At 45.6% G+C, this 25,491-nt stretch overlaps 1 protein-coding gene across 2 annotated transcripts in view; it reads left to right on the top strand.

The window, feature by feature from the left end:
* The first annotated feature begins 243 nt into the window (after positions 1–243).
* The window catches only part of ADGRD1 (adhesion G protein-coupled receptor D1), a 262,582-nt gene continuing 237,334 nt past the window's right edge, over positions 244–25,491 (top strand). The window contains exons 1-6 of one of the 2 annotated variants that reach the window (XM_081893300.1): positions 244–1,122; positions 1,242–1,278; positions 14,889–14,972; positions 18,816–18,911; positions 20,281–20,403; positions 24,637–24,813. In XM_081893300.1, coding sequence (XP_081749426.1) covers positions 1,069–1,122; positions 1,242–1,278; positions 14,889–14,972; positions 18,816–18,911; positions 20,281–20,403; positions 24,637–24,813 — 571 coding nt within the window. In that variant the 5' untranslated portion in view covers positions 244–1,068. The remainder of the gene's footprint in view (positions 1,123–1,241; positions 1,279–14,888; positions 14,973–18,815; positions 18,912–20,280; positions 20,404–24,636; positions 24,814–25,491) is intronic. The other variant, XM_081893301.1, reaches the window with a different exon arrangement.

Raw genomic sequence — 25,491 nt, 5'->3', positions numbered from 1 at the left:
GAGAAATTGCTTTGCCAAATGTGTGCATATTTGACAAAATTGCACACAAAAATGTGTCTGTTAAGAGGAATGGTCGCTAAAGTGCTGCTGAATTTTTGTGAGGACTTGAAAAAACCCAAACTGATATGGAAATCGGAACTTAAGATTGGAAGAATGAGAAATGGAGAACAACTGGCAGATTTGCTCATCCCTATTAAGCTTGCATAGCATTGTAACAAAAACTCCTGTTTGCTATGTCTCTCACACACAGAAACCTAAACTGTGGTTCACACAGATTTAAATTATTATTTGCACTCGCTTCGTCCTTCTCACATGGCATCTGTTTAACTTTTTCTTTTTCTTTTTTGAGCTACCTCCTCTTCCAACAACTCCCCCTTTCCTTCTGACTGGCTGGTGTTAGGACCCAGCAAAGGAGGCTGGCTGGTAATGCGATATAGAAACAGAGTACCCAAATGGGACAAAGTTTGAGCAGAAAGCATGACATCATTTTGACTTTCTCTCCACCCAAAGAGGACTGGGATGGAGGTGTAAACTTCAGCCACCCAGTCTGTACGGGAAGAGAGCAACTCAGTCCAGCCCAGTTTCTGTGGGAAAGAGGGAGAACCGAGAGCCTGGTGGATAATCAGAATGGACCTCCTTCATTATTGATCAGCCCAGTCCTCACCCACTGGCTTCAGACAGAAACAAGATATTTCTAAAAAAGGGAGTGGAAGGCAGAAGACGACGCTTGGGAATAAGATCTGTGGGCAAAAACCTGCACGTGTAACTTTCCAGATTCTTTCCACGGGATGGTACCGATTTCACTTAAACTATTCATCCTTGCTCAGTTCTTTGGAATTTAATTTACCAGCCACTGAAGTATTCCACCTTCAAAGGAAAAAAAAGCATTTGTTGTCGGGCATCGGCAAGGGATCACCTCTTCTCCTGTGAATGGATTATTTTATTTGATCCTGCCTGGAAAATGCCCCTCCGAAAAGAATACAAACCTGTGCAGAGAGTTAATGTTTTGTGAACCGAGGAGAACTCACTGGAGAGTTTGCTTTGGTTTTCACTTCCAGGACAGGAACTATGGAGAATTTGTTGTCCCTGTTGTGTTGCCTCTCCCTGCTGATTTTATTTCAGGTAAAGGACCCCCATGGAATCGACAGATTCACCCTCCACCTTTTCCCCGTTTTCCCCCCTCCTTTGACACTTTTGCTTCCATATTCATATAAATCTATTTTGTTTTCTTTGACACGCAGGTGTATGGAAACCATACCTGGCTACGCAAACACCCAGGTAAGGAACGTTTGGTTTTTGCTGGTTTGAAATGATTATAATCTTTGTAATTGCCACAACACCGCTATTTGTTGGCCGATGGCTTCTGTTTGCGCAGGCTTGCTAGCAAAGCCTCAAGTTATCTCTCCTCTGCCCTTCACCCTAGGGTCTCAGAGTAGATCAAAGCAGTATAATCATGGAATTAAAAGCATGTAAAATCAGTACCTACTCTTATTTTCATGATTGTAAAACATTTCCAATCAAATGGAATATGTTAAACAAAACACAAGAAAAATACCTAAACTACCCGGATCAGCTTGCAATTTAAGATTCCCAAAGCACAGCAAATGTAGAGACCTAGTCTCATGGTGCAAGCAAATTGGAACAGATTGCTTGGGGTATCAATATTGTTCGGGTGCCAATAAACTAGTAAGCAATGTGAGAGGTTATGCTCCTTTAGTGGCTCAAAGGTACAGGTTTTTGAACAAGGATGCAGCAAAAGGGAGGTATGGGGAAGTCGGGGAAGAAAGGTGTATGAAAATAAGACTATGAAATTATACATGTTTATATGTTTGTATGTTTTTGTTTTGTGCATTGTTTGTTTTTATTATGTGTTTGGAAAATAAATAAAAATTTATTTTTTAAAAAACAAAGGTACAGGTTTTTGGATCGTGAACACACTCCTGAGATTATAAGGACCAGTGTGATGTAGTGGATAAAGTGCTGGAGATCTGGGTTCAAATCCTACTAATCCATGAAACCCATTGGGAACTATTGAGCTGGTCACTGTTTATTTACTCAAATTTTAATTTCAGTCACTTTTAAGGGCTGTGCCCTCACAAAGCAACATACCAACAAGAGGGAGGAAACATGTTAACGTGAAATAGCAAGCATACAGAATGCTTCAAGAAGCTTAAGCTAACCAGATTGCGTTCTCAGTTGAAGGCAGCATTGAAGAGGAAAGTCTTCAACTCTTGTCTAAATGCATGTACTGGCGGGGGCGAGGCACAAATCAATGGAAAGAGAGTTCCACAGTTCTGGAGGCACCACTGAGAAGGCCCCGTCTCATGTGCATGTCAACCTAATCTACCTCCCAAGTTGTTGTGAGGCTTACAAACCACCCAAAAGCTCCACACAGTTGGAATTATAGGAATGTAGTTAAAAATAAATCTATAGATTAAAAGCAAAGGGGCCATGTGTGCTGGCCCCTTCATAAAAATGTAAGAAATGGGGGGGGGGCAAGAAGTACAGTGTAGCTGCAAAAAATCTTGGGGCAGATTCCCCCCACCCCCATCCATTTAAATGCATTTGTTCATCAACAGCCAGAACATTAGTCAGGCGAGGAACCATTAAAACGCCTGCATTTCCTCCAATAGCAGCATTGGGGTGGAGAGCAATTCTTTTGATACAGAAAATGGGATGGGGGGGAAGGGGTTAAACAACCCCTTATTGCATCACTCTGTTCAAAGCATCAATTCCCACCCAATGCCACATTTCATTTCTTTAAAACCCAAACACCCCTCCAGTGACACAGCAAGGAAAAGTGTAGTTTTGCTCTTCGAGACACATGGATCTGGCCCAGACGGATCTGCAGTTAGGGATGTGTGAATCTGTCCATTTCAGTTCCATTTCCCATATTCCCACTTCTGCTTGGAAATTTTATTTTTAAAGTCCTCATGAAAATTCCTCTGCATCTTAGGGCACATTTCTCCTAATATTCACACATTAATATGAAATTTTGCTTAACGTGAACATTTCCCTCAAAGCATAGTTCCCCTGATATAATGTGTTTTTTTTAATATGCTGCTGTATATGCAGTTTTATGCACAATTTACCCTTGTGTGCATAGCTTGGCTGGAGAGCTGCTTGCAAAATTTGGAAAAATGTATGTGCAAGGTCCATGGGACACGGATGGCGCTGTGGGTTAAACCACAGAGCCTAGGACTTGCCGATCAGAAGGTCAGTGGTTCGAATCCCCATGACAGGGTGAGCTCCCGTTGCTTGGTCCCTGCTCCTGCCAACCTAGCAGTTCGAAAGCACGTCAAAGTGCAAGTAGATAAATAGGTACTGCTCCGGCGGGAAGGTCAACAGCGTTTCCGTGCGCTGCTCTGCTTTGCCAGAAGCAACTTAGTCATGCTGGCCACATGACCTGGAAGCTGTATGCCGGCTCCCTAGGCCAATAAAGCAAGATGAGCGCCGCAACCCCAGAGACGGCCACGATTGGGCCTAATGGTCAGGGGTCCCTTTACCTTTACAATGTGCAAGGTCCTAAGTTCAATTGCCAGCGTCTCCAGGTAGGGCTGGGAAATGCCATTATCTGAGACTCCCGGAGACAGTCTGTCAGTCATTGTAGACCAGAGTTGGGTAGACTTCAGTCTTATCTGATCAGATTTGTTGTTTATTAGAACCACAGCCAAGTGCAAGAGACGTATAGATGGAATGAAAGGACACAGTTTCTCTCTGAGCCTAGAACAGGCATCCCCAACCTGCGCCCCCCAGATGTTTTGGCCTACAACTCCCATAATCCCTAGCTAACAGGACCAGTGGTCAGGGATGATGGGAAATGTAGTTCAAAACATCTGGAGGGCTGAAGGTTGGGGGTGCCTGGCCTAGAATATTGTTTTCAGTTATAACTCAGTTGTGGGGATATGGTTTTGTTGCTGCAATTACTAAAGCAGTTGGGAGACAGAAAACCTTGCTGATCTACTGCAAATTATCCAGAGAGATCTGCAAGTAGATCCCAATCTAGCTTCTGCCCACCCCAGTGTAGACAATATTGTTGGGTGGGCTGGCTTGGCATAAGGTTACATTCCAGAACTTCTTAGGCTAATGAAAGGAAATATTCTAATAATACTACCTTTATTGTCATTGTACAACCTGTGTACAATGAAATTAAACGACCCTCTCCCTCCAAACACTCAATCTCTTATTGAACAACGCACCACCTCACAAGACAATTTTGCTATGTTATTTTCCATTCAACAGCCTAACTGCCCATGGATAGAAGCTATTTTTTAGCCTGTTGGTACGGTTGATTATACTTCTATATCTCCTGCCCGAGGGTAGAAGATTAAAGAGGTGATGGCCGGGGTGTGAGTCATCCCTGAGAATTTTTCTTGCTCTCCTAAGGCAACGATCCCTTGCGATGTCATCTAGCGGACTTAAGGGACAGCCCATGATATCATGTGCTGTGTTCACCATCCTCTGTAGAGACTTTCTGTCCGTGGCTGTCAGGCCAGCATACCACACTGTGCTACAATATGAGAGGACACTTTCTATTGTGGACCGGTATAAGGAGTTCATCAGTTGTTTCACATTATTCTTTCGCAAGACCCTGAGGAAATGGAGTCTCTGTTGAGCCTTTCTGACCACCTGAGTTATGTTGATTTTCCAAGTGAGGTCTTTACTAAGGTAAACTCCCAGAAATTTAAAGGAGGAGACTCTCTCCACACAGCCCCCCCCCCCCCGATATACAATGGGTTCCCCTCTCTTCCTCCGGAAGTCCAACGCCATCTCCTTTGTCTTACTAATATTTAGGTGCAAGTTATTCTCTAAGCACCATGTAGATACTTTTTGAACCTCCCCTCTGTATGCTGTTTCTCTGTGTGTGTTTGTGTGTATGCATGTAACACAAAGTGACATTTCCTTATTTTATCCACCAATGCAATATTCTGATCTAGGGCAATGTTTCCCAACCCATAGGTCACAAAGTGGGCCAACTGTGGGTTAGGAAGCCTGTGCAAGTGAGTTAAAGGCTTTATAAGTAAACGTCAAATACTTCATTTTAATACTTGACAAGTATGAGAACACCACTTGTAACCGAACATTGGAGAGGCTCACGTCTTGCAGCTTAACACTTGGGAGCTGCTCTTTGCTGACTGGTGGCAGATGTGGTGACAATTCACCACAGAGTGCTCTCATACCAGGAGCAGTTTTGAGTGATTATTACAATTCCCTTCTGATGTGTCCAGGAATATCCTGCAACCAGATGCTTAATGGTCTTACATTTCCAACAAGCAAACTGCGATAAATATTTCAACAAATTTTGCATTAATAGAATGCTATGCAGATTTTTGCTTGAATGCCTCAAGTAACGGTTATGAAACAGGCAATCTTGCAGTCAAAACCTTGCGCGGCGTTTCCATTTAAAGGCAAACCTACCTAATTTGCAGTTTGCGAGGCAACACAGGAACACACAGCCATCCTTTGAAAACTGCACTTTTCTCAATTTTGCAATGTGGTTCGCCAGTCAAATAATGTGTGCAAAATGTGCATGAAAGTTCGTATCTTAGTGAAAATGACATAAAAAGATGCATATATTCTGGAACATTGCTTCCAAAAAAATGTGTATATTAGGCAAGATTGCATTTAAAATGCGTACATAAGGAGAAGCGCACACTAAAATGCTGATGAATTTTCATAATGGCTTTCTTAATTAAGAAAATTGCAAAGTGATGTGGAAATGTGAAGAGCTGAGTTTAAGATTGGAAAAATGAGGAAATGTGAGAAACCGACATCTTTGCTCATCCTGACACTCAGGCTCCACCCTCCGATGCTATAAATCTTAATCAGGCACCCTTCTGAGATTTCATAGGGCAGTTAATCTATATTATCGCAGCCACGAGGATTAGAAACTTGCCTTAAAAATACGAAAACATTCTATGCACAACACAGACACAAACAGAACTAAGCTCCCCCAATTTAGAGCTGAAGAACATTTCTATACGTTAGAATCTCCTGGTGCAGGTTCTGCCATCCATTTCTCACTCCCGCTCCCTGTGTGGCACACCTGGAGCCCTTGATCAGTTGCAGAAAGCTGAGCAGTGGGCTGGATGACAGCATCCGTGGACAGAGCAGGAAGGAGAAGCAATGGCTACCTTCTTTCCTTCCCCACCAGCTGACCCCTGGACCTGGTGCTGTAGACACTTAAGCAACACAGTACAGTTATACCTCATGTTGCATCCGCTTCAGGTTACGTGATTTTGTGTTGCCTCCCACGGCAACCCAGAAGTACTGGAATGGGTTACTTCTGGGTTTTGCCACTCACGCATGTGCAGACGCGTTAAATCGCGCCATGTGCATGCACAAGCCCTTTGGCTTGTGTCAGTTCTGTGTTACAGACGGGCCTCCAGAACGGATCCTGTCCGTAACACGATTTTCCACTGTGTCACGGACCATTTTATGGGAGGTCAAAGTCCTGGCAGAGGATGTCAGGACCGGGCCAGATGGCGGGGTGGGAGCAGGAACAAGAGTCCAGAAGCCAGGAGTCCAGAAGCCAAGGGTCCGAGGGTCAGGAAGCAAGGAGCCAAGGGTCTGGGGATCAGGAAGCAAGGAGTCAAGAAGCCAAATGCAGCAACGCAGGAAGCGTGTTGCTGTGGCAAAGAGCCAAAGGGAAATGCTGACCTTATATCCCTTCCCGACTCTTGCCACCAGGTGCTGTGAGTTACCAATTGGCCTCACCTGTGCGGCCGCACCTTGCCTCTTCAGAACAAACTTAGGAAAGCCCCTGTCCTGCAAAGCCCTACCGGCCACAGGGCCTGGCTCCTGCATGTGCTCCTGACACACTGTAGTACAATTGTACAGCATCTACCTGAATTCACTCCTGTGAGATAGGTTAAGCTGAGTTCCAACTCTCCCCACCCCAGAGGCAGGTGAAGAGTGAGACCTGCTGGCCATAGTGATGTTTGTGATTGGCGCTGATTGGACAACAGAGAGGAGGCACAGAAAAGACTTGGGAGACTTTCTTGAATTATAAGTTTATGAATATGATTGTGGGGCATAGGACCACTGAGGTAGAGCTGTGGGTTTTGGGGTGGAGGGAAAAAGATAGCGGTAGAGCTCTGCTCCATCTTGCCCAGTGAGCAGGCTCCTTAATGAACTGGGAACCATACGCACAATCCCACTTGCACTGATCTCGGTTGCGGTTTCAGAGATGCCGAAGACTTGCTCCATGCTCTGCTGCTATTATGGTTGCTCTGAAGCTCAGCCTCAGCGCGAGTGGCTGGTTTGCAGCTCACTGTTAAAAACCTCTCCAGATCTGTTCACACAAATAACATCTGCTTTTTGTGACTGGGATGGATACTGTAAGTGCCACATGTTTTATAGACTTGGAAAGTCCAGGCCAAGCATTAGGCCGTTTCGTGATACAAATCTTTTCAGAGTCTCCACAGGAGCTTTGATGCCCATTTCTTTTTTCTTTCTTTCCTTTTAATTAACAACTGTATTTCTTCAGGATGTATTATCCTGCAAAGAAAGAGAAGAGGTTGACTCCGTTGCTGCTGCTTTAATCCTGCTCCATACTAACTCTTTCTTTACTCCTACATCAAAATTAATGAGCTGAAGGATGGTCCTTAAACGGAAGGCTTAAAATGTAGAGTGGTTGGTCTCCCTTAGGAGAATGAAAAAAAATCAGTGTAGCAAGGACTGCCTTTGCCTTTCAAATGCTCCTTTAAAAATGCACATTCCATAAGGCCTTTCCTGAATGGGCTACTTCTCTCCTGATTGCTGCAAGTTCCTTCTCAGTGAAAGGAGATGTAATTTTAAAAAAAGAACAGTAAAGATGGTTTAATATTGCTGCAGTTCCTGTCACTAGGCAGCTCAATTCTATTGATTTTCTTTCCGTTTTTCTTTTAAAAAGGTTGTGTTGTTGGGTATGTATTGGCTAGTACCCATGCCACCATCAACACATTTCATTATTGGCATGATCCCAGGACATAGCTAGGGATCACTGTAAGAAAATGCCTCTTAATTTGTACAAATTTGAAGGGAGTTAATGGTAATGTTAGACATTATTTGCAGGCTTTGAGGGGGCTTATTGATTTGCTGCAGCAGTGACAGCATTCCTTTCCTTCTCTCTTTTCAAAATGACTGTCGGAGGAACTTAGACTCATAGAATTGCAAAGTTGGAAGGGACACCAACCCTCTGTAATGCAGGAATCACTGCTGAAGAATCCTTGACAGGTGGCCACTCAGCCTCTCTTTAAAATCCTCCAAAAAGAAAAGTCCATCACTGTCTGAGGTACTTTGTTTCACTGTCAAACAGCTCTTACCACTGGAAAGTTTCCCCTAATGTTTAGTTGGAATCTCCTTTCTTGTAATTTGAATCCACTGGTTTGGGCCTTACCCTCCAGGGCAGCAGAAAACAAGCTTGCTTCATCCTCCATGTGACAGCCTTTAGATATATGAAGATGGCCTTCACATCTCCTCTTCTCCAGGCTAAACATACTCAGCTCCCTCAAACATTCCTTGTAAGGCTTGGTTTCCACTCCACTTCTCTCAGTCCACTTCTCCCCCCCCCCCCACAAATGCTTCCTCACAATGACATCGTGAGATCATTGTAAAAGGGACATGATGGGAATTGCTATTATGCAACAAGTGCAGGTAGTCTTAGCAAACAGGGATGCGGGTGACACTGTGGTCTAAACCACTGAGCCTCTTGGGCTTGCCGATCAGAAGTTTGGCGGTTCAAATCCCCTCAATGGGGTGAGCTCCCATTGCTCTTTCCCAACTCCTGCCAACCTAGCAGTTCGAAAGCACACCAGTGCAAGTAGATAAATAGGTACTGCTGCAGTGGGAAGGTAAATGGTTTTTCTGTGCGCTCTGGTTTCCGTCACGGTGTTCTGTTGTGCCAGAAGCAGTTTAGTCCTGGAGAAAGAAGGGTTGGGGGCATTGGGGAAACAAAGAGAGACAGGGACCCCACCCTCCATCTTTCACTACCTCATAGGTTCTTCTGTTTATGAGGCACAGGGTTCGAAACACCCATGAAAAATGGCTTCTGTTTTATTTCAAGTGGTGATCTGAATTTTTACAAGGTTTCTGGAATGTTTGGACAATGTGTTTATTGCGGGATCATGGGCTGCAAGTCATGAAACTTCACAACTTGCTTACTATCCCCCCCCCCTCCACGTCCCTCCATCCTCACATGCCCTTTTCTTTCCCTCACTCTCCTCCAGGGACCTGGGAGAGTGCCAGGGCATGCAAACAAAATATACAATTGGAATAGGTTCACTTCTATTCTTTCATAAGAAAGATTCTGTTTCCAGATTATATATGGGTATTAGTGAGCAGCAGTCTGTTTCTTTAGTGCTGGGTCTGTTCATCCTTCCTGATTCTTCACAGGCAGTGTTTCACGCCAAATATTTTATTTGTATTGCTTTGACTTAAAAAAAGAAAGGAAAAAAAAAACAGACACAGGATTTCAAATAGACTTGTTGATTTAACAATTGTGTGGCTTGAATGCTTACACTGCAGAACAAAGTATTAAATCAAATTCCACTGTTCAGTTGTGCCAGCTAACTCTCATAAAATCCATTTTGCAGGGTTGCACTCCTTCCACACAATGTGGATGGGCCGTAGCTTAGGATGGATGAGTTTGTCCGTTTCAGTTTCTCATTTGTCTGATCTTACGTTCCGTTTCCCATATTTCCACATCAAGTATGAGATGTTTATCACTGTTATTGCTGCTTATTGAATTTCTAACCCACTCTTCGTCTCCGTGGCGGCGAAAACCCCCCAGTGTTAAAACAATAAAATTAAAAGAAGCTAAAAACGTTTCAGAACATTATGAACACCCCAGAACATTTAAAAACATTTGCATATCCTTACAACTGATAATGTCAAGGTCGGCATCAAATACTTGGGTCAGCAATAGGCCTGGGTGGGGTATCGATACTTTGCCAAGGACTGGTATAAGGGACAGTATATCCTGGGTGAAACCACAACCACTCCTGAGTCCCTCTGCCACCAGTGCCCAGCGTGCCGAAGCAGAAACCAGCTGCAGCCTGGCGCTGGTGGAAGAAGGGGCACAGTAGCGGTTTCACCTGCAATATACCACCAGGTGAAACCACCATCACACTCTGGCCCTCATACTGCTGAGGGAAGAGCAAGTAACATTGGCCAGGGCCAGTGTAGCTTGTTCCTACCTCAGCTGTCTGCATGGGCAGGTGGCTCCTCAGTGAAGAAAGGCAGGAGGAGCTAGCTGCCTTGTCCCTAGTGCTGCAAGGCACCAGGGTGAAACTGCCCTAGCTCCAAACTGTGATGGTTTCACCCCAGCACCTTGCAGGCCGGGGGTGAGGCAGCTTGCTCCCAGGGCCGTCTTAAGCATATCTGGCACCGTGGTGCAAAGATCCCTCCGGCGCCCCCCCGTTTCCCAGAGTTGCTGACCTTTTTAAGGGGGGACGGCGCTGCCGGCGATGTGCCCAGCTTTGCAGGGCTGGAGGAGGCGGGCAGCGGCTGGAGGGCAGCTCCTCCGGTGGGGAAGAGGCGGAGGCTGGATGTGGCAGCTCCCGGCTCAGCTGGCCGCTCCATGCTGTGGTGGCCATGGCAGGCGGAGGCTTTGGGAGGTGCGCTGCTTTGGCACGGCATGGCGGAGGCGGGTGAGGGCAGCGAGCTGATGCTGGGAGGCGCTGCGTCCAGCCTCCACCTCTTCCTTGGTGCCCTCCACAACTTGGAGCCCTGGCGCCCTGTGCCACTAGCCTCTATGGGTAAGACTATGCTTGCTCCTCCCTTTTAACATCACCGAGGCCTAGTCAGCAAGAATATTTTAAAGTTTTTTTGGGTTGTGTTTTGTGGAAGTGTGAATTAGGCAGAATTTTAATGCAAACCAAATGGAAATTCTCTCTCCCCCCCCCCACTTGGTGGTAGAGCAAATGGTTATCATGAGGTATTACTTCTTGTTGTTACAGCACATGATTTGCCCTCCAACTGTCCCAGCTTCAGTTCTTAGCATCTCTGGGCAGGGCAGCAAAAGTCTCTTTGTTAGGACTGCCCTGTGAGCAACAGTCAGGTGACTGAGGAGCCAGGAACCAGGGGCAATGGGGCAAGCCAGTAGTTGGGACCAGAGAACAAGCCAGGAGGCAGAAGTGAAGATCAGTTCAGGGGCAGGGCCATAGCTCAGTGGCAGAGCATCAGCTTTGGATGAAGAAGGTGCCAGGTTCGATCACTGGGAAAGACTGCTGCTCTGAAACTCTGGAGAGCCACACTATAAGCCCTGGTGGCTGGCAGTGGCATAGCATGGGTTGCCCGGGCCCAGGCAAATATTGTGCCCCCAGTGGCAAAGATGAGTATGTGCTTGCAGATAGGTATGCTTTAAGTTTGCACCACTGAGGAATCAAATGCAACAGTTGCACCAGTGGAAACATGCTGTGATGGTTCTAGGGGTTGCTCGTGCGTAAGTTGCTGCCACTCCTGGCTAGGTTACCTGGTTGAACCCTTTCTGTCTGGACACACCCGTGGCTGTCTCAGTCACTGGCAGAATCCGTCAGTGGGCGTTTCTTGAACTTCTTCCAGCAAAGAAGTTCTTTGACGCCAAGACTCCTCCTACTCTCCCTGCGGGAAAGTCTTCTGCGCAGGGAGGGTGTGGGCAGCGGAGTACCCGTGCTCTCCCCGCTGGTCTCCGGCAAAAAGTCCTGGAGCCTCCTCTCCGATTCCCCCATCTGCCCCCCTACTCCCCTGGTGTTACGCTGATTTCCTTCCCCAGCAGATGGGCTGCCTCTCTCCCTACTGGGACCCTCTCCGGCATCCCTCTGGAGCCTTCCCTCCGCCTCTGGCTCTGATGGGAGTTCCCTGACACATGCCATGCACCAGATTGCAGTGTCTATTGAGAAACCAAGTTACCAGCGCTTGTGCAACAGTAGTGGTCTACTGGAGTAAAATATTTCGCCAACGGAATAGATATCCCACTAAGTGACTTTAACTTGGCCCTACAGTTGATACAACCCATTGTTCCAAGCACACCCAGTTTCCCTAACAGCAAGCCTTTAACTAGTAAGTGGTACTTTAGCCCCAGAAGTCCTGGACCTCTGGCAGTGATCAAACTTGCTATTTTAGTTCCAACTTTGCCAGTCACACTGCCGGGGCTAAATAAACTCCTAGGACATTTCCCCCTGCTGTAGATAACCTCCGTTTGTTTCTTCAGAATGAAAGAGGAGGAAATGATGTGTATGCACAGTCCCCAGGGAGATTCCAGCTGAATAGATCTTCCTTTACCAATTTCAATCCGCGCTATTTATTAAAGTGGGTCTCATTTCTACAAAAGCCCTTTGAACTGGTATTGTGGGCCCTTAACACTTGCAGGAAGATACTGTAGAATCAGAATCCACCCCTCCCCCCACCCCTCAAGCTCACAAAGTGCTTCTGGCTACGGGTGAATGTGTGAAAGCCTTTGAGGAGGGGAAGTTGTCTGAGCAGAACTGACCCAAGGTTTTGGGATGCCTAAAGCGGGTCCCAAGTAAGCCCCCTCCCTGCTTGCTAGGGCCAACACTTTAAAATGTCTTCTTGTGCTATATAGACACCAATCCCTGCCTTCATCTATGCCTCCTCCCCATGCTGGGCCACCTGAACCATCATTTCATCCTCCTGCACGGAAGGACCAACCAAGGCCTACTAGCCATGATGGGCTTATGTCTGTTGTCAGAGGCAACATGGCTCTGAATGCCAGTGCTGTTGTACTCATTTCCCACTTGTGGGTGTGATGGCCTGGGACTTGGGCTCGGGCTCGGAACCAGAGGGGTCTCAGTCCGCACTGGATCCTTTGCCTCAGACATCATCTGAACCAAGTCTGGGACCTGTTCCTGGAGAGCCCCAGTCTGCACAGGTTCCCCTGAAACAAACACCAGCTGGGCCGAGTCAGGGGCCTGAGCCTGCTCTGGCTCCAGATGCAGGGATTACCTCGTTGCCTTCAGCTGGGCCATCACTTACAGCTGCTCCACTCAGGGGAGGCTGAGGTGGCCCCTGGGTCTAGTAATCCACCGACATCTTCCATGCTGCAGAGACTAAGGTCTGAGAGGAGGAGAGACCTGAGTACTTGCAGGAGGAGTGTTCGCCTTTGGGCGAGACAGGGAGATGAGTCACCGGGGGATCAAGACCGGCTGTTACCCCGACAAAGATAAAAGGATGTCAGACCCTGTCCCACGTTGCAGGAGCAACATTGCTGTTTACTAGAACCTGCCTGAGACCCTGCACCCAACCTAGCCTGGTTTCCTGCTTGGGCCCTGTCGGACTGACTCTTTGTAGAATCCTTGGATTTGGGACCAGACCTGGACTGCATTGCTCGGGTTAACCCCCGGGCCCAGCAGAGTGGGCTTCCCAAGGGCATTTGGTTGGGCACTGCAGCAACAGCATGCTGGACTAGACGGGCCCCAGGCCTGATTCGGACTCTTCTTACATTGGTATTCTGCCGCTATGTTGTCACTGGGAAGCAAAAGCCCTTGGAGGGCTGGTTCTTTGTTAGCTTGTGCACTTCGATTTCAGTGCAGATGACCATCTGCAGCTGAATAAAGCACTTAAGGAAACTCAGCATTACTGATTAGCTGCGGGGCTTATTTATTTGCTGGTAGGAAGCAGAAAGCAGAAAACAAAAACCCACAGATGTTCTCTCTGTGTGTGTGCACGTGCGCGCAGAATGGTGGAATTGTTAAATGTTTGCTTTTCCAGATGTTTCTTTGCAGATTGAGGCCATTCTTCCACATCTAAACCCCCCCCCCCATGGGATTGCATGCAGTGCTAGTCTTACTCAGAGTAGACTCATTGAATGAAGCAAACATAAATACATACATTGTGTGGCAGCACCCACCCTTGAAAACTCCTTCCCATTGCATATCAGTATTGTTAATTTATACCTCACCCTTTCCCCCAAGTGTCTCAAGTTGGCTGACACAGGTCTACCCCTTGCCATTTAAACTCCACAACAACCCTGTGAGGTTGGTTAGGCTGAAAAGCAATGACTGGCCCAAGGTCACCACTTCATGGCTGGGTGGGATTTGAACCCTGATCTCCCAGGTCCTACTGCAATATTCTAACCACTACACTGTGCTGTCTGCCTCATTTCAGACTATCTTTTCACGACCCAATGAAGACTTTCCTCTTTCAATGCCTTCTGAGTAGAGATTTTTGGTTTGTTCAGTAATCTGAGCTGGTACCTGCAATGGATTTGAATTGACTATATATGCGTTATTGATGTTGCTTTTTTTTTAAAAAAATGTTCTCATCTCTATAATTAGCTTTTAATTGGTTTTTATCTATTCAAACGCTCTGCATATGTTTTTTAGTACACTGTAAATCACTTTGAGGTGCCTCGTGGGAAGTGAATCACAAATTAAATAAATGAAATGAAATGGAAAATAATAATAAGGGAACCAATATGTGGTTGCTTCATTTGCTGGAGAGGAGTTGATCCTATTCCCATTATGCTCAAGAGATGGGTTGTAGCTCAGTGGCAGAACATCTGCTTTGAATGCAGAAGGTCCCAGGTTCAAATCTTGGTGTCTCCAGATAGGGTTTGTTTATTTATTTTCCACCTTTCTTCCAAGGAGCTCAAGGTGGCACAGGTGGCTCTCCCTCTCCCCACTTTGCCCCACAACAACCCTGTGGGGTAGGTTAGGCTGAGAGACAGGGGTTGGCCAATGGTCACTCAGTGAGCGTCAAGGCTGGAGTGGGGGATTTGAACCCTGGTTTCCCAGGTTTCAGTCTGACATTCTAACCACTCTACCACACTGCCTTAAATCCTGGGAAGCTGCTGACGGTCAGTGTAGACAATACTTGAACTAGATGAACTCAATGGTCAGACTTTGTATAAGACACTCCCTGTGGAAGACATCTTCAAAGCAGTCCTTGACATTGTGTTTTCTTGACAGGTTTTGATGTCCTGGCCCAAGCATCGCACTATTGGCCTCTGGGGGCTGTGGAAGGAATCCACGAGTTGCGAGACGCAAATGGAGGTAGATCGAAGAACGGTGATTCCCCACTCCCTTTAGAGTGACTTAAATCTTTATGAAATTCAGAGTGTAAGAAAGCAAGGTTGAGAAACACTGGCTTTGTGGGCTACCCACTTGTGTTTGTCGATTGGCCCAGCAAATGTTTTGGACCCAAATGACCTTTTCTGTTGGCATTTCAAACCACAGACTGCATTGATCTTTGGTGGGGAAAGAGGCGGGCTGGTGACCCACACAGAACCATGCTTTCAAAGACAATATTGGTGGGTGGGCAACCTCATGAGCCAAACTGAAACATTGATGATGGGTTCGGAGGGGCAATGATAACCAGCTGTGTTGTGTGTGCTTAAAAATTAGCGCAATACCAAGTGGTGCCTCCGTCACGTGGAAACCACATGGGATAAAGCTATGCATTATTAACACAGTTTGGGGGTATTGGGTGTGTGTGTCTCTGTGGGGTAATGCATGTTTGCCCCACATCTGAAAGTGGTCTTCATCCCCCAATCCCAAGAAGGCTTTTGCTCATGCTGTCCTTTAGATCCTGCACTGAAACTCATTTGTGTTTGTGGACTGTGGTTGGATTTGTGTGTGTGTTATGTAGATATAGGCACAAAGCATGCCTTCTGCCTTCTGATGATGCTCCCTGTGGTTCGTGTTTGGATAGGAATGTAAGCACCCCAGGCTGGTTCACAAATGCATGGGAATCACACTTGACTTGGTACCCCATCACAAGATTTATCCAGCGTTTAGGCTGGTCCACAGAAGCAGAAATAGCAATGAGGGAGGCTTGGACAGAACCACTTTTGACTTCAGGGTGCATGTGTGGGTTGAATGCTCATAAAAAGATGCATGTCAGGGAGAAGTGTGTCCTGGTCTAAACCTTCTCTCAGGACATGCTAGTTTTCTGTGTGGAGTTGTTCACCCAACACATACAATGTGTAGTGTTGAGTTGTCTCTCACCACCACACAAAGTGGTACAGTTCAGAAGTCCTTTGACCACTTCATCTCCCATTAAGACTGAACCTTAAAGGTGGCAGGTGAATATATGAATAGGGACCCTCACCCTCTCCAATGAAATGTGTTGATTCTGTAACAACTTTCCATGATCTAAAACTTTTCTTTATGGCAACTGATACTCTGTGATGGCTCATTCAGACATGCAACAAGTTACTTCTTGGTCCAATGAACAATAAGCATACAGTGTCTGAAATTCGCTTGGCGCCAGGTGCAATTTGCACCTGGCTATTGGCCACTTTTGGCGGGACGCGGGTGGCTCTGTGGGTTAAACCACAGAGCCTAGGACTTGCCGATCAGAAGGTCAGCGGTTCGAATCCCCGTGACGGGGTGAGTTCCCGTTGCTCGGTCCCTGCTCCTGCCAACCTAGCAGTTCGAAAGCACGTCAAAGTGCAAGTAGATAAATAGGTACCGCTCCGGCGGGAAGGTAAATGGTGTTTCCGTGCACTGCTTTGGTTCTCCAGAAGCAGCTTAGTCATGCTGGCCACATGACCCGGAAGCTGTACGCCGGCTCCCTTGGCCAATAAAGTGAGATGAGCGCCGCAACCCCAGAGTTGGTCATGACTGGACCTAATGGTCAGGGGTCCCTTTACCTTTATTGGCCGCTTTGTGAAGATGCCCAGGTGTCAAGGTGGCACTGACACCTCTACCATCTGGAGGTACATGCCTGAGGATCTTGACTGTTTCCACACACTAGCAACACATTCTTTGGAATTCTATCTGTGATATTTTAGCTACACAATCATAACGAATTTCAGCAACCAAAAAGTCATATTGAAAAATACAACTTTCAAGCTCTCTGTCTCTGGCAGCTAGGCATTCCATTTTGGCAACTGTAACCCTGGTTTAAGGAACCATTTGACGCCTAGCTTACATATCTGAGCATATGCATATGTGAACCAGGACTAAGGTTGCAAAACCTACACACGCCTCACACAGGAGCAAGTGCCATGGAACTCAGTAGGCCTTACTACTGAATGGACAGTAGTAAGATGGGGCTATATGTATTGTTTTGGTTGTGTAACGTCATAACAGCAGGGAGCCTGCTTGGACATGGATGGGGAACCTGTGGCTGACTGGATGTTGCTGGGCTACAGCTCTTGCCACCCCTGACCATTGACCTTACTGTTTGGGGCTGATGGGAACTGTAGTCCAATAGCACCTGGAGGCCGCCTGGCTCTCTAGCCCTGTCCTAGAAGGTCTCCTTTCATGGATGCCGCAGCAGCAAAATCACTGCTTTGATATCACTCTCTGATTATATGCATTTCTTCCTTTGGTAGCCAAAGAGTCTTTCATGTTTTATTTACTTGTACCCACCCAACTCAGCCTTCGCATCCGCCATAAGTCCCACGCAGTTGTGTTTTTTCACTCCATGTTTCCCGCTCATCAATCCTCAGAGCGTCATAAGCTTGCATTTCATGTTAATCCATTTCATTTGTTGAAATCTTTGTGTGGCTGTAAATCCAGTTCTGTATCTCTCAATTGCTTGTTTCTGCAGATACCAGCGTCATCAGACTGGCTTTTTTTAGATACATGCATAGATAGATTAGATGGATAGAAGTGATACATATATATATACACATTTTGGAGGTGACTTTGATGCAAGGTATCTCTGTGTTGTAGGGGGGAAATAGTGGAGCAGCAAGTAAAATTTTTACTGTAACACTTAAATGGCCATTTGCTATGAAATCAGTGGAGTCTGGGTCCATTGGTGCCAGTGGGGCACTGCCACACCAAACTCACTGTGCCCTTGTCCTCCTGTCTCCCTACTTACAACCAGACCACAGGGTACCACTGGTGGCTGTTAGCCTCCTCTGCCTTGCTCTTGGTGTTACCTTTGTGGAACTCAACAGAGGATGGGATGAAAGCAGACTTAAGTGGCTCTGGCTTTCATTGAATCTGACTCTACCTGCTGTGGTCCTCCAGTCTCACCAGTCTTGATGAGAATTGGCCTCCACTGATCTACATGGGAGTTCCCGAGTCAAGCGCCAATACCATTCTCTCTCTTGGCTGCGAGTGCCATTGCTTATTTAGCCCAAATGGCATCACCCATCCACACAAATGAGGTGTTGGTTGCCTTTTGGGGGAAACACCAAAGTTTTTAGAACTTTGTTCAGTGTTGTCTGCACTGATTGGCAGACAATTGGGGTTTCAGGCAATTCTAGAGGCCCATGTAGAGATCATAGAATCCTAGAATTGTAGAGTTGGAAGGGATCCCAATTCTCCTCTAGTCCAACCCCCTGCAATGCAGGCATCTCAACATGTGGTCTCCCATCCAATTTGAAACCATACTGGATCCTGCTTAGCTTTGAAAACATGCCAGCTGTTTTATTGCTGCACCACTATGTGGCAGGGGTTGGACCTGGAAGATGCTTTGTCATTTCGGTCAGATCCCAACCATACTCTGTTTTCTAGCCAAGAAGGTCAGGGAAAACAGGCGTAACGCTTCTTGACATACTGTTGCATGGCTGGTGCAAGGTTTGCCTTTGCAAAGCGGAGCATTACCTCCACAAAGGGTGAGGCAGCAGGGCAGGTGGTGCAGGGCAAATGCATCAATGGAACCAATCCAGTGTGCCTGCCAGTACATTAGCACCGCAACACCCTCTGTGCCAGCTCCCCTTCTCTCTCCTGGTAAGCAGTTCTGCCCCACCAAGCCATCTGCTGCTGAATGTGCTCGCTGTCCCCAATCTGGGTACAATCCCCTGGGAGGAGCTTTCACTACTTTACTGTTCATTCCCCACATTGAGAGATACAGACTGGCTGATTCATATTCATCTTGCATTTATTCATTGTGTTGCTTTTCTCTTTTTTTTTGTCTTTTGTCGTTCCACCCAGCTTTAAGATTCCACAACTTCACTGTGCTTCCTTCCCATAATTCTACTTTTGTATATACCAATGATTCTGCCTACTCTAACTTCTCTGCAACTGTAGGTGAGGATTCAGTACGATTCTTCTGCATTTGTCACTCTCGGGCCATTCTGAATAATGCTGTAAGCTAGACGTGGTTTTAAAGCAGGCTCCGTTTTTCTTTAAAAATTATTTTAAATCTGTGTGGTTTTAAATGGAAATTCTCCCTCTCAAAACAGAGTATAAAGGAGTCTCTTTGTGGGTATGCAGGTTCAGTAAATGATACTCCAGTAAGTCCAGGGGAGACAAAACAGGATGATGATTAGGTCTAACTATGGTTTGTGGCCTTAACTCTGGTTACAATATTAAAAAATACTGTGAAACCATGGTTTGCTGAGCTGCATTCTGCTGCCCCAGAAACCATTTACTGCAGGCATAGGCAAACTCGGCCCTCCAGATGTTTTGGGACTACAATTCCCATCATCCCAGACTACTGGTCCTGTTAGCTAGGGATCATGGGAGTTGTAGGCCAAAAACGTCTGGAGGGCTGAGTTTGCCTATGCCTGATTTACTGTATGCTTCAGCTTGTAGTAAATAATACTTTAGTAGCTCCAGGGGAGACAAAACAGGATGATTAGGTCTAACCAAGGGTTGTGGCCTTAACTCTGGTTACAATATCAAAAATACTGTGAAACCATGGTTTGCTAAGCTGCATTCTGCTGCCCCAGAAACCATCTACTGTATACCTCAACTTGGATCTACTGTATACCATCTACTTGTCACCTCAAAAAGAAGAGAAAGCAGAGAGACATGGAAATTGCATCAATCATGGTTAGCTTGGTGCACATGTAGCACTTAACCATGGTAAATTAAAACCTTCTTCAAGCCATGGTTTTGCATTGCTCTTTACAGATAATCCTTAACTATGGCTCATGAATTGCAATGTAATGTTTAAGGGCCCTTATTGGCTCTCCCAGTTGCAGGGGGCAGAAGCTGAGAGACAGCAGAGCCTCTTATTCCTCTTACTGGTTCTACAGTCCCCAGAGTAGTTTAATAACCAGAGCCTCCTTTCAGGGAACCTTGGTTATTTTAGCTCTGGGAGGCGAATGGAGGGTCTCTTTCAGCGCCCTTAACAAACTATGTTTCCCGTGATTCTCTGGGGAATGACATGAGTGTTTAAAGTGATAGGCCCCATGTGTACTATACATTTAAAGCAGTGCACTAAGTCTGGAGTACTTGGGGGAGGGTCTGAGTAGCACTGGGAGGATGCAAAGGAGTGAGATGGATTGCAGTGGTCTTTGGGTTTGAGGCCCCATAGAGATGGGACTGAGGGGAGAGGAATAGGATGAAAGCTATTTAAAATTGCCTGAGTTGTATCCCTAGGCTGTTTGAACTGACAAGGCTATTAAAAATAAATAAATGTATCATTTAAACAATTTCCCTCCTTTGGTAGATATTGTAGAAGGAATAGTGAACAAAGGCATCTGCGTCCCAGATGTTAAAGGAATGACCTTCCTCCTTTTTGGAAGCCATCAGAACTCTTGCATTGTTAACCCGGAATTCTGTGAACCTGAAGGTTAGTACAAAGCCACAGTCGCCATTGTCTCCATTATATTCCTTTATTGCACCACACTTTTCCCAGAGAAAGGGAGGAGGATCCTGAGAAAGCTGCTGAAAGAAAACACGCATCAGCAACTCTTTTGAGGTTTAATTATGTGTATTTTCTGCAACCTCCCATTTTAATTTTAGAAAAAGAAAAAGAAAAAAGAAAATCCAGATTATTTGCCTAGAAAATGCAAATGCATTTATCAGAATTACTGGTGCAGTTTTCTTGCTGTAATTTAAGTATGGGCTTCTAAAAAGAAAAAAAGAAATTAGATCGCTGCTGCCAGAAATTCCCCAAGCAAATTCCACAAAGAGTTTGTCTTGAAGGACTGTGTTTTAGAGACATCTTCCCTGTATTTTAATATCCTTCTCTTGACTCATATCTCAGAGCGCTATCACAAGCTGAGCATCACCCCCTTAGGACTGCATTAGATCTCTCAAGTTATAAGTATTGCTGGTTAGGAACAATATTTGGCTTGAATCTCTCTAAGGATCTATGGTAAGTTTATTCGGGTCAGCAATCAGTCCAGGAGAACAATACCCCAAAAATTCACTTCAAGAATGTCACCAACACTTTAAAGGAAAAAAAGAAAGAAAAGAATCAGTTGGTGTCCCATGATTTCTTCTGGAGTCTAGCATACAGGTGTTTGTCTCTGTTTTAACCTCATAGCAATCTCTTGAGGTGGATTAAGCTATGATAGGGGCAGACAACATTTTCCCCTGCCAAGGACTCCATTCCCTTGGAAGTAATTGGTTGGCAGCATGTTGGTGGTAGGCGGAGTCACAGCCTCTCTTTTGGCGTGCTTTACACACACACACACACACACACACACACACACACACACAACACACACACTGTCCCTTCTAGTTGTTCTGAAATGACCTAAGTCCTGTTCATGCGTTCTGCTCATGTGTAAACCCCACATGCAAGTGGGGGGTGAGAGTGCTGAGGTCCACCTCTTTTGCCACCCTCCTTGATGCCCTCCATCTCATGGAATGTAACTGGGTGATGTGGGGCTCCTCCACCACTCACAGTGGCTTCCCACATGATCTAGAACCCCAGTCATGTAGGGTTCCAGAAGTGGAGGAACCAAAGAGCTGTTGGTTCCAACCAGGGCAAAAGCGGCAGCAGACCAATGGATTCAGCCTGTGCAACCCATTTTCCTGAAATGATGCCTTTTCATCTAGTCTCGACAGGCCAGAGGGATTTGTTTGCTGATATCGGCACATTTTGTTGTGTGTATAAGAAATATTCTCCAACTCACACAAGCACACCATTTGGGAAATAAAAACCTCTCAGTCTGCAATGTTCATTCTCTAATCACGAGGATAATATAAGGCACTGGGTAAATGTTTATCATGCCATCACTGGCTTTCCCAGGGCTCACAAGCAAGATCATTAAGGCATTCAAACACTGCATTGTGTGGCGAGTAACAATGGTATGAAAAAGGAGATGGGGAAAGTCACATACCCTTATAAATGTCAGGGAGGAACCATGGTGGAAGAACATTTCAGAAGAGGTAGGAAGTTCAAGCCTACAGCTGAACTGTGAGTCATACCTGCAACTTTGGTATGTTTGCGGCAAACAGGGCAACCCTGAACTGGGCTGGGGTCTTGATGTAACACCCCAAATGTCCCTTAAAGGAGCCCCCATGCTGTTTACTCCTGACATGCATCCATTCAATGCCTCCTGCTCCACCAGAGTTGAACAGGTGACCTCACCTGGCTCATCACCATCAAACTAAGGTAGCTGCAACCCATCACAGCTGGCTTGCCTGAATATCACGCAGCCTGACATCGCTGCCAACCCAGTCAGTGGGGGGACAAATAATAAATTGTTGCTGTTGTTGTTGCCAAGCTTAGACAGGTGGGCAGCACACAACCTGAACAACTCTGTCTATTTTAAAAGAAGATGCTTGGGTGTCTATCAAGCATGCTTAGGACTGTAGCCTTTTTCTTTTTTAAATTCCAGTGTGGAATGCAACTGCAATTTGTATGCTCCAGGAATCTAGCAATGTGTGAGGGTGAACTCCTTGTCTGGGGTGCACAAAAGCTCCCCCTTCTCTAGGCATTGGGGGAGGGGATTTTATTCATCCTGCATTTAAAAGAATATCTAGCTAATCTGAGCATTCTGAAACATGTATGCAAACAGTTGTTATTCAAAATGTGCATATTGCATTTACCTGAATTTTGCAATGCAGTTCTCGAATCAAACAGTGTTTACAAAAATGGAAATTTTAGGGGGAAGTCTGCATAAAAAAAGAATATATTAGTGGGAGAAAATGTACAAAAATGCATTGTATCAGGAGAAAAATGCATTGTATCAGGAGAAATTGAATGTGTACTGTGATAAAAACTGCATACAAAAATGTGCTTATTAGGAGAAAGTCACACTAAAATGATGAAGAATTTTTAGGAGGATTTTAAAAAAGAAAAGAAAAGAAAATTGCTGCAGAAATGCAGAGGAATGAATTTAAACACTGGAGAAATGAGAAACTGAAAGAAATTAAACTGACAGATTCTCCAATTCCTACAAAATGGACTGATTCACCCGTCCCTGCTTGTCCCCCCCCCCCCACTGACAGTGACTGACATTTAGATGGCTTTGGCAAAAGGGAAGAGACGTTTTCACAAAACTCAACTCTTCAGACTGTTGTCCTACCAATGTAGGGTGTAAACAAGGGAGAGCTTAGTCAGTCAGACTCAGAGCTGAAATTCCTGGAGAACGGGGAGGACCACAACTGTAGCTCAGCTTGGCAACCTTCCACTCTGAGCCTGACGGCATGCTTCCCTCCACCAACAGAAATACCAAACTCAGCAGGCCTAAAATAATAATCAACAATGCTAGCAAAACCACACATTTTCCCCTTGCGGAAAGGACTGGAGCGGAAAGCAGGGAATATCAGCGACCGGGCGTTTGCCTGGTGGATGCAGCCCTGGCCCCTTGGTTCAGGAAAGGGTTGCAGAGGCAACACTTCAGAGATTGGCTTGTCCCTCCTGCACCCAGTAGATTGCTGTGGTCTGTGGCAAAGTTTCTCCTGCAAGTTCCAAAGAGCGCAGAAGCCACAGCAACTCAGAGCAGGGCTTTTAACGTGGCTGTCCCTAGCTCAGTCGGTAAAGCCTGAGACCCTTAATCTTAGGGTTGTGGGTTTGAGCCCCACGTCGGGCAAAAGATTCCTGCATCGCAAGGGGTTGGACTAGATTAACCTTATGGTCCCCTTACAGTTATACATTTCTGTGGAGTAGAGTCTTTGTCCACTATTCGCTCTTTCTGGAAACAAATGAAGGCATTTGTGTTTTGAGAAGCTTCCCCAGCTTTGAGTGGGCCTTTGCCATGAGTATCTATGTTTCATTCTTTCTAGTTTATTTTTAAATGTATCTGCTGTTCTGCGCGTGCCTTATTTATTTATTTGTTGCTTTTCAAAATGATACATTGCCCTGAGACTATTCTATATAAGGTGATTAATAAATTGATGATGACCCCAGAACTCATCTTGATCCAATCAATGTAGTGTCTCCCAAATGCCAATGGGCTATAGATCTCATCATCCCTGACCTCTGGCCATGCTGACTGGGGCTCATTTTCATGAGGACCTTATTATTATTATTATTATTGTTGTTGTTGTTGTTGTTGTTGTTGTTGTAAACTGGTTTGGAAATGTGAAAATCTGAATTTAAGATTGGAAAAATGAGAAACTGGGAAAAACCGAAACTGCTCTCTGCCCCTCCCTCTCCAGCACCGACTGTGTCCCATTGCTGACAGAGGGGGAGAGTGTGGAGACACAGGTGGAGGTAATTAGGCAGGATTGCAAAATGAGGGAGGAGCAACCTAGTTGCAGTAGATGTTAGAATTCCTGATCTATGATTGCAGTCATGGGTTTTTTGTCTATCACATGACGGTCTGTGTTTTGACTCCACAGAGTGGGAAGTGACAGAGATAGGATGTCTGTGTTACTGTGTTCCGTGAAGTGGGACTATTGTCCTTTGTTATTTATCTCTCTGCTGTCTGATGCTAGAGAGAGAGGGAGCCATGTTGCAGTGCTCCGTGTGTGTTTATATGTAAATAAAGTAGATTAGCCAAAGTGGAAGCACAACTGAGGTGTGCCCTGCTCAAGCTGGGCTGCACCCACCTCTGTTCTGATGAACTTCAGTTCCACGTCTATCTTCTCACAGACAATTCATGTTCTTTTTGCCATTCTTTAGGTGTAACCTTCTCTTTTTTCTGGAAGACTCAGGAGCAGCAGACTAAGCCCCCTCCTGCATATGGGGATCAGGTACTTTCCAGTGGATTTAAAGTCTACTTCAGTGAAAGCAAAGGGTCTATAGAGCTCTTTAACCATCAGATTTCAAAGAAGTGGGAAGCCGATTTCATTCCGCCAGGTAAATTTGGATTTTTCAGGTCTGTATGGATTCATTGAAATTTAGTGATGAACCATAGTAAATGTATTTTTACATAAAAAGGTCACATTCAAAGGGTCTTAAAAGGTGAACTCTTCTGCCTTTAACAACTGCCTAGCAGGGAAGAGAGTATTGAAAGTATAGATCCTTTCCTCCCCATTGCATTGTGATGGAAAAAAGCTACATCTCTTGAACTTCACCCTTCCATTATGCAGCTATTATTGGGGATGTCTGCGCTTAAGTTTGCCAGAATTCTGCATTGAGAAAAGCTGGGTTCTGTATCCTGCCAAAATTGCATAAAGGATGCAAAGTTGAATAGTTGTGCTTATCTGCACAATTCTAGTTCCACTATTCATGATGTAGAGTACTGAAACCTCACCCTCCTGAGCGCTAGAAATCTTACTCAGCTTCTGAGAATTCACCAGGCAATGTCATGCAGGCTAGAAATTTAGGGTTGCATCCAATGTTAGTTTGACTCAGAACAGACCCATTGGAATTGACTAATGTAAGTCCATTAATTCCTCCTGGTGAATTAGATTGGCAATAGATCTAGGAAAGACAAAATAGACTGCTTCTTCACATAATGAATTGCACCATTTAATTACTCATTAATACCTTTTGTGATAGCTTCTAGTGTGGATGGCTTTAAAGGGGGTGGGA

Source organism: Podarcis melisellensis, assembly GCF_964234715.1.
Source record: "Podarcis melisellensis genome assembly, chromosome: 16".
In the NCBI taxonomy this organism is placed as follows: Eukaryota; Metazoa; Chordata; class Lepidosauria; order Squamata; family Lacertidae; genus Podarcis; species Podarcis melisellensis.
This window is presented reverse-complemented; position numbering and strand designations above follow the sequence as displayed.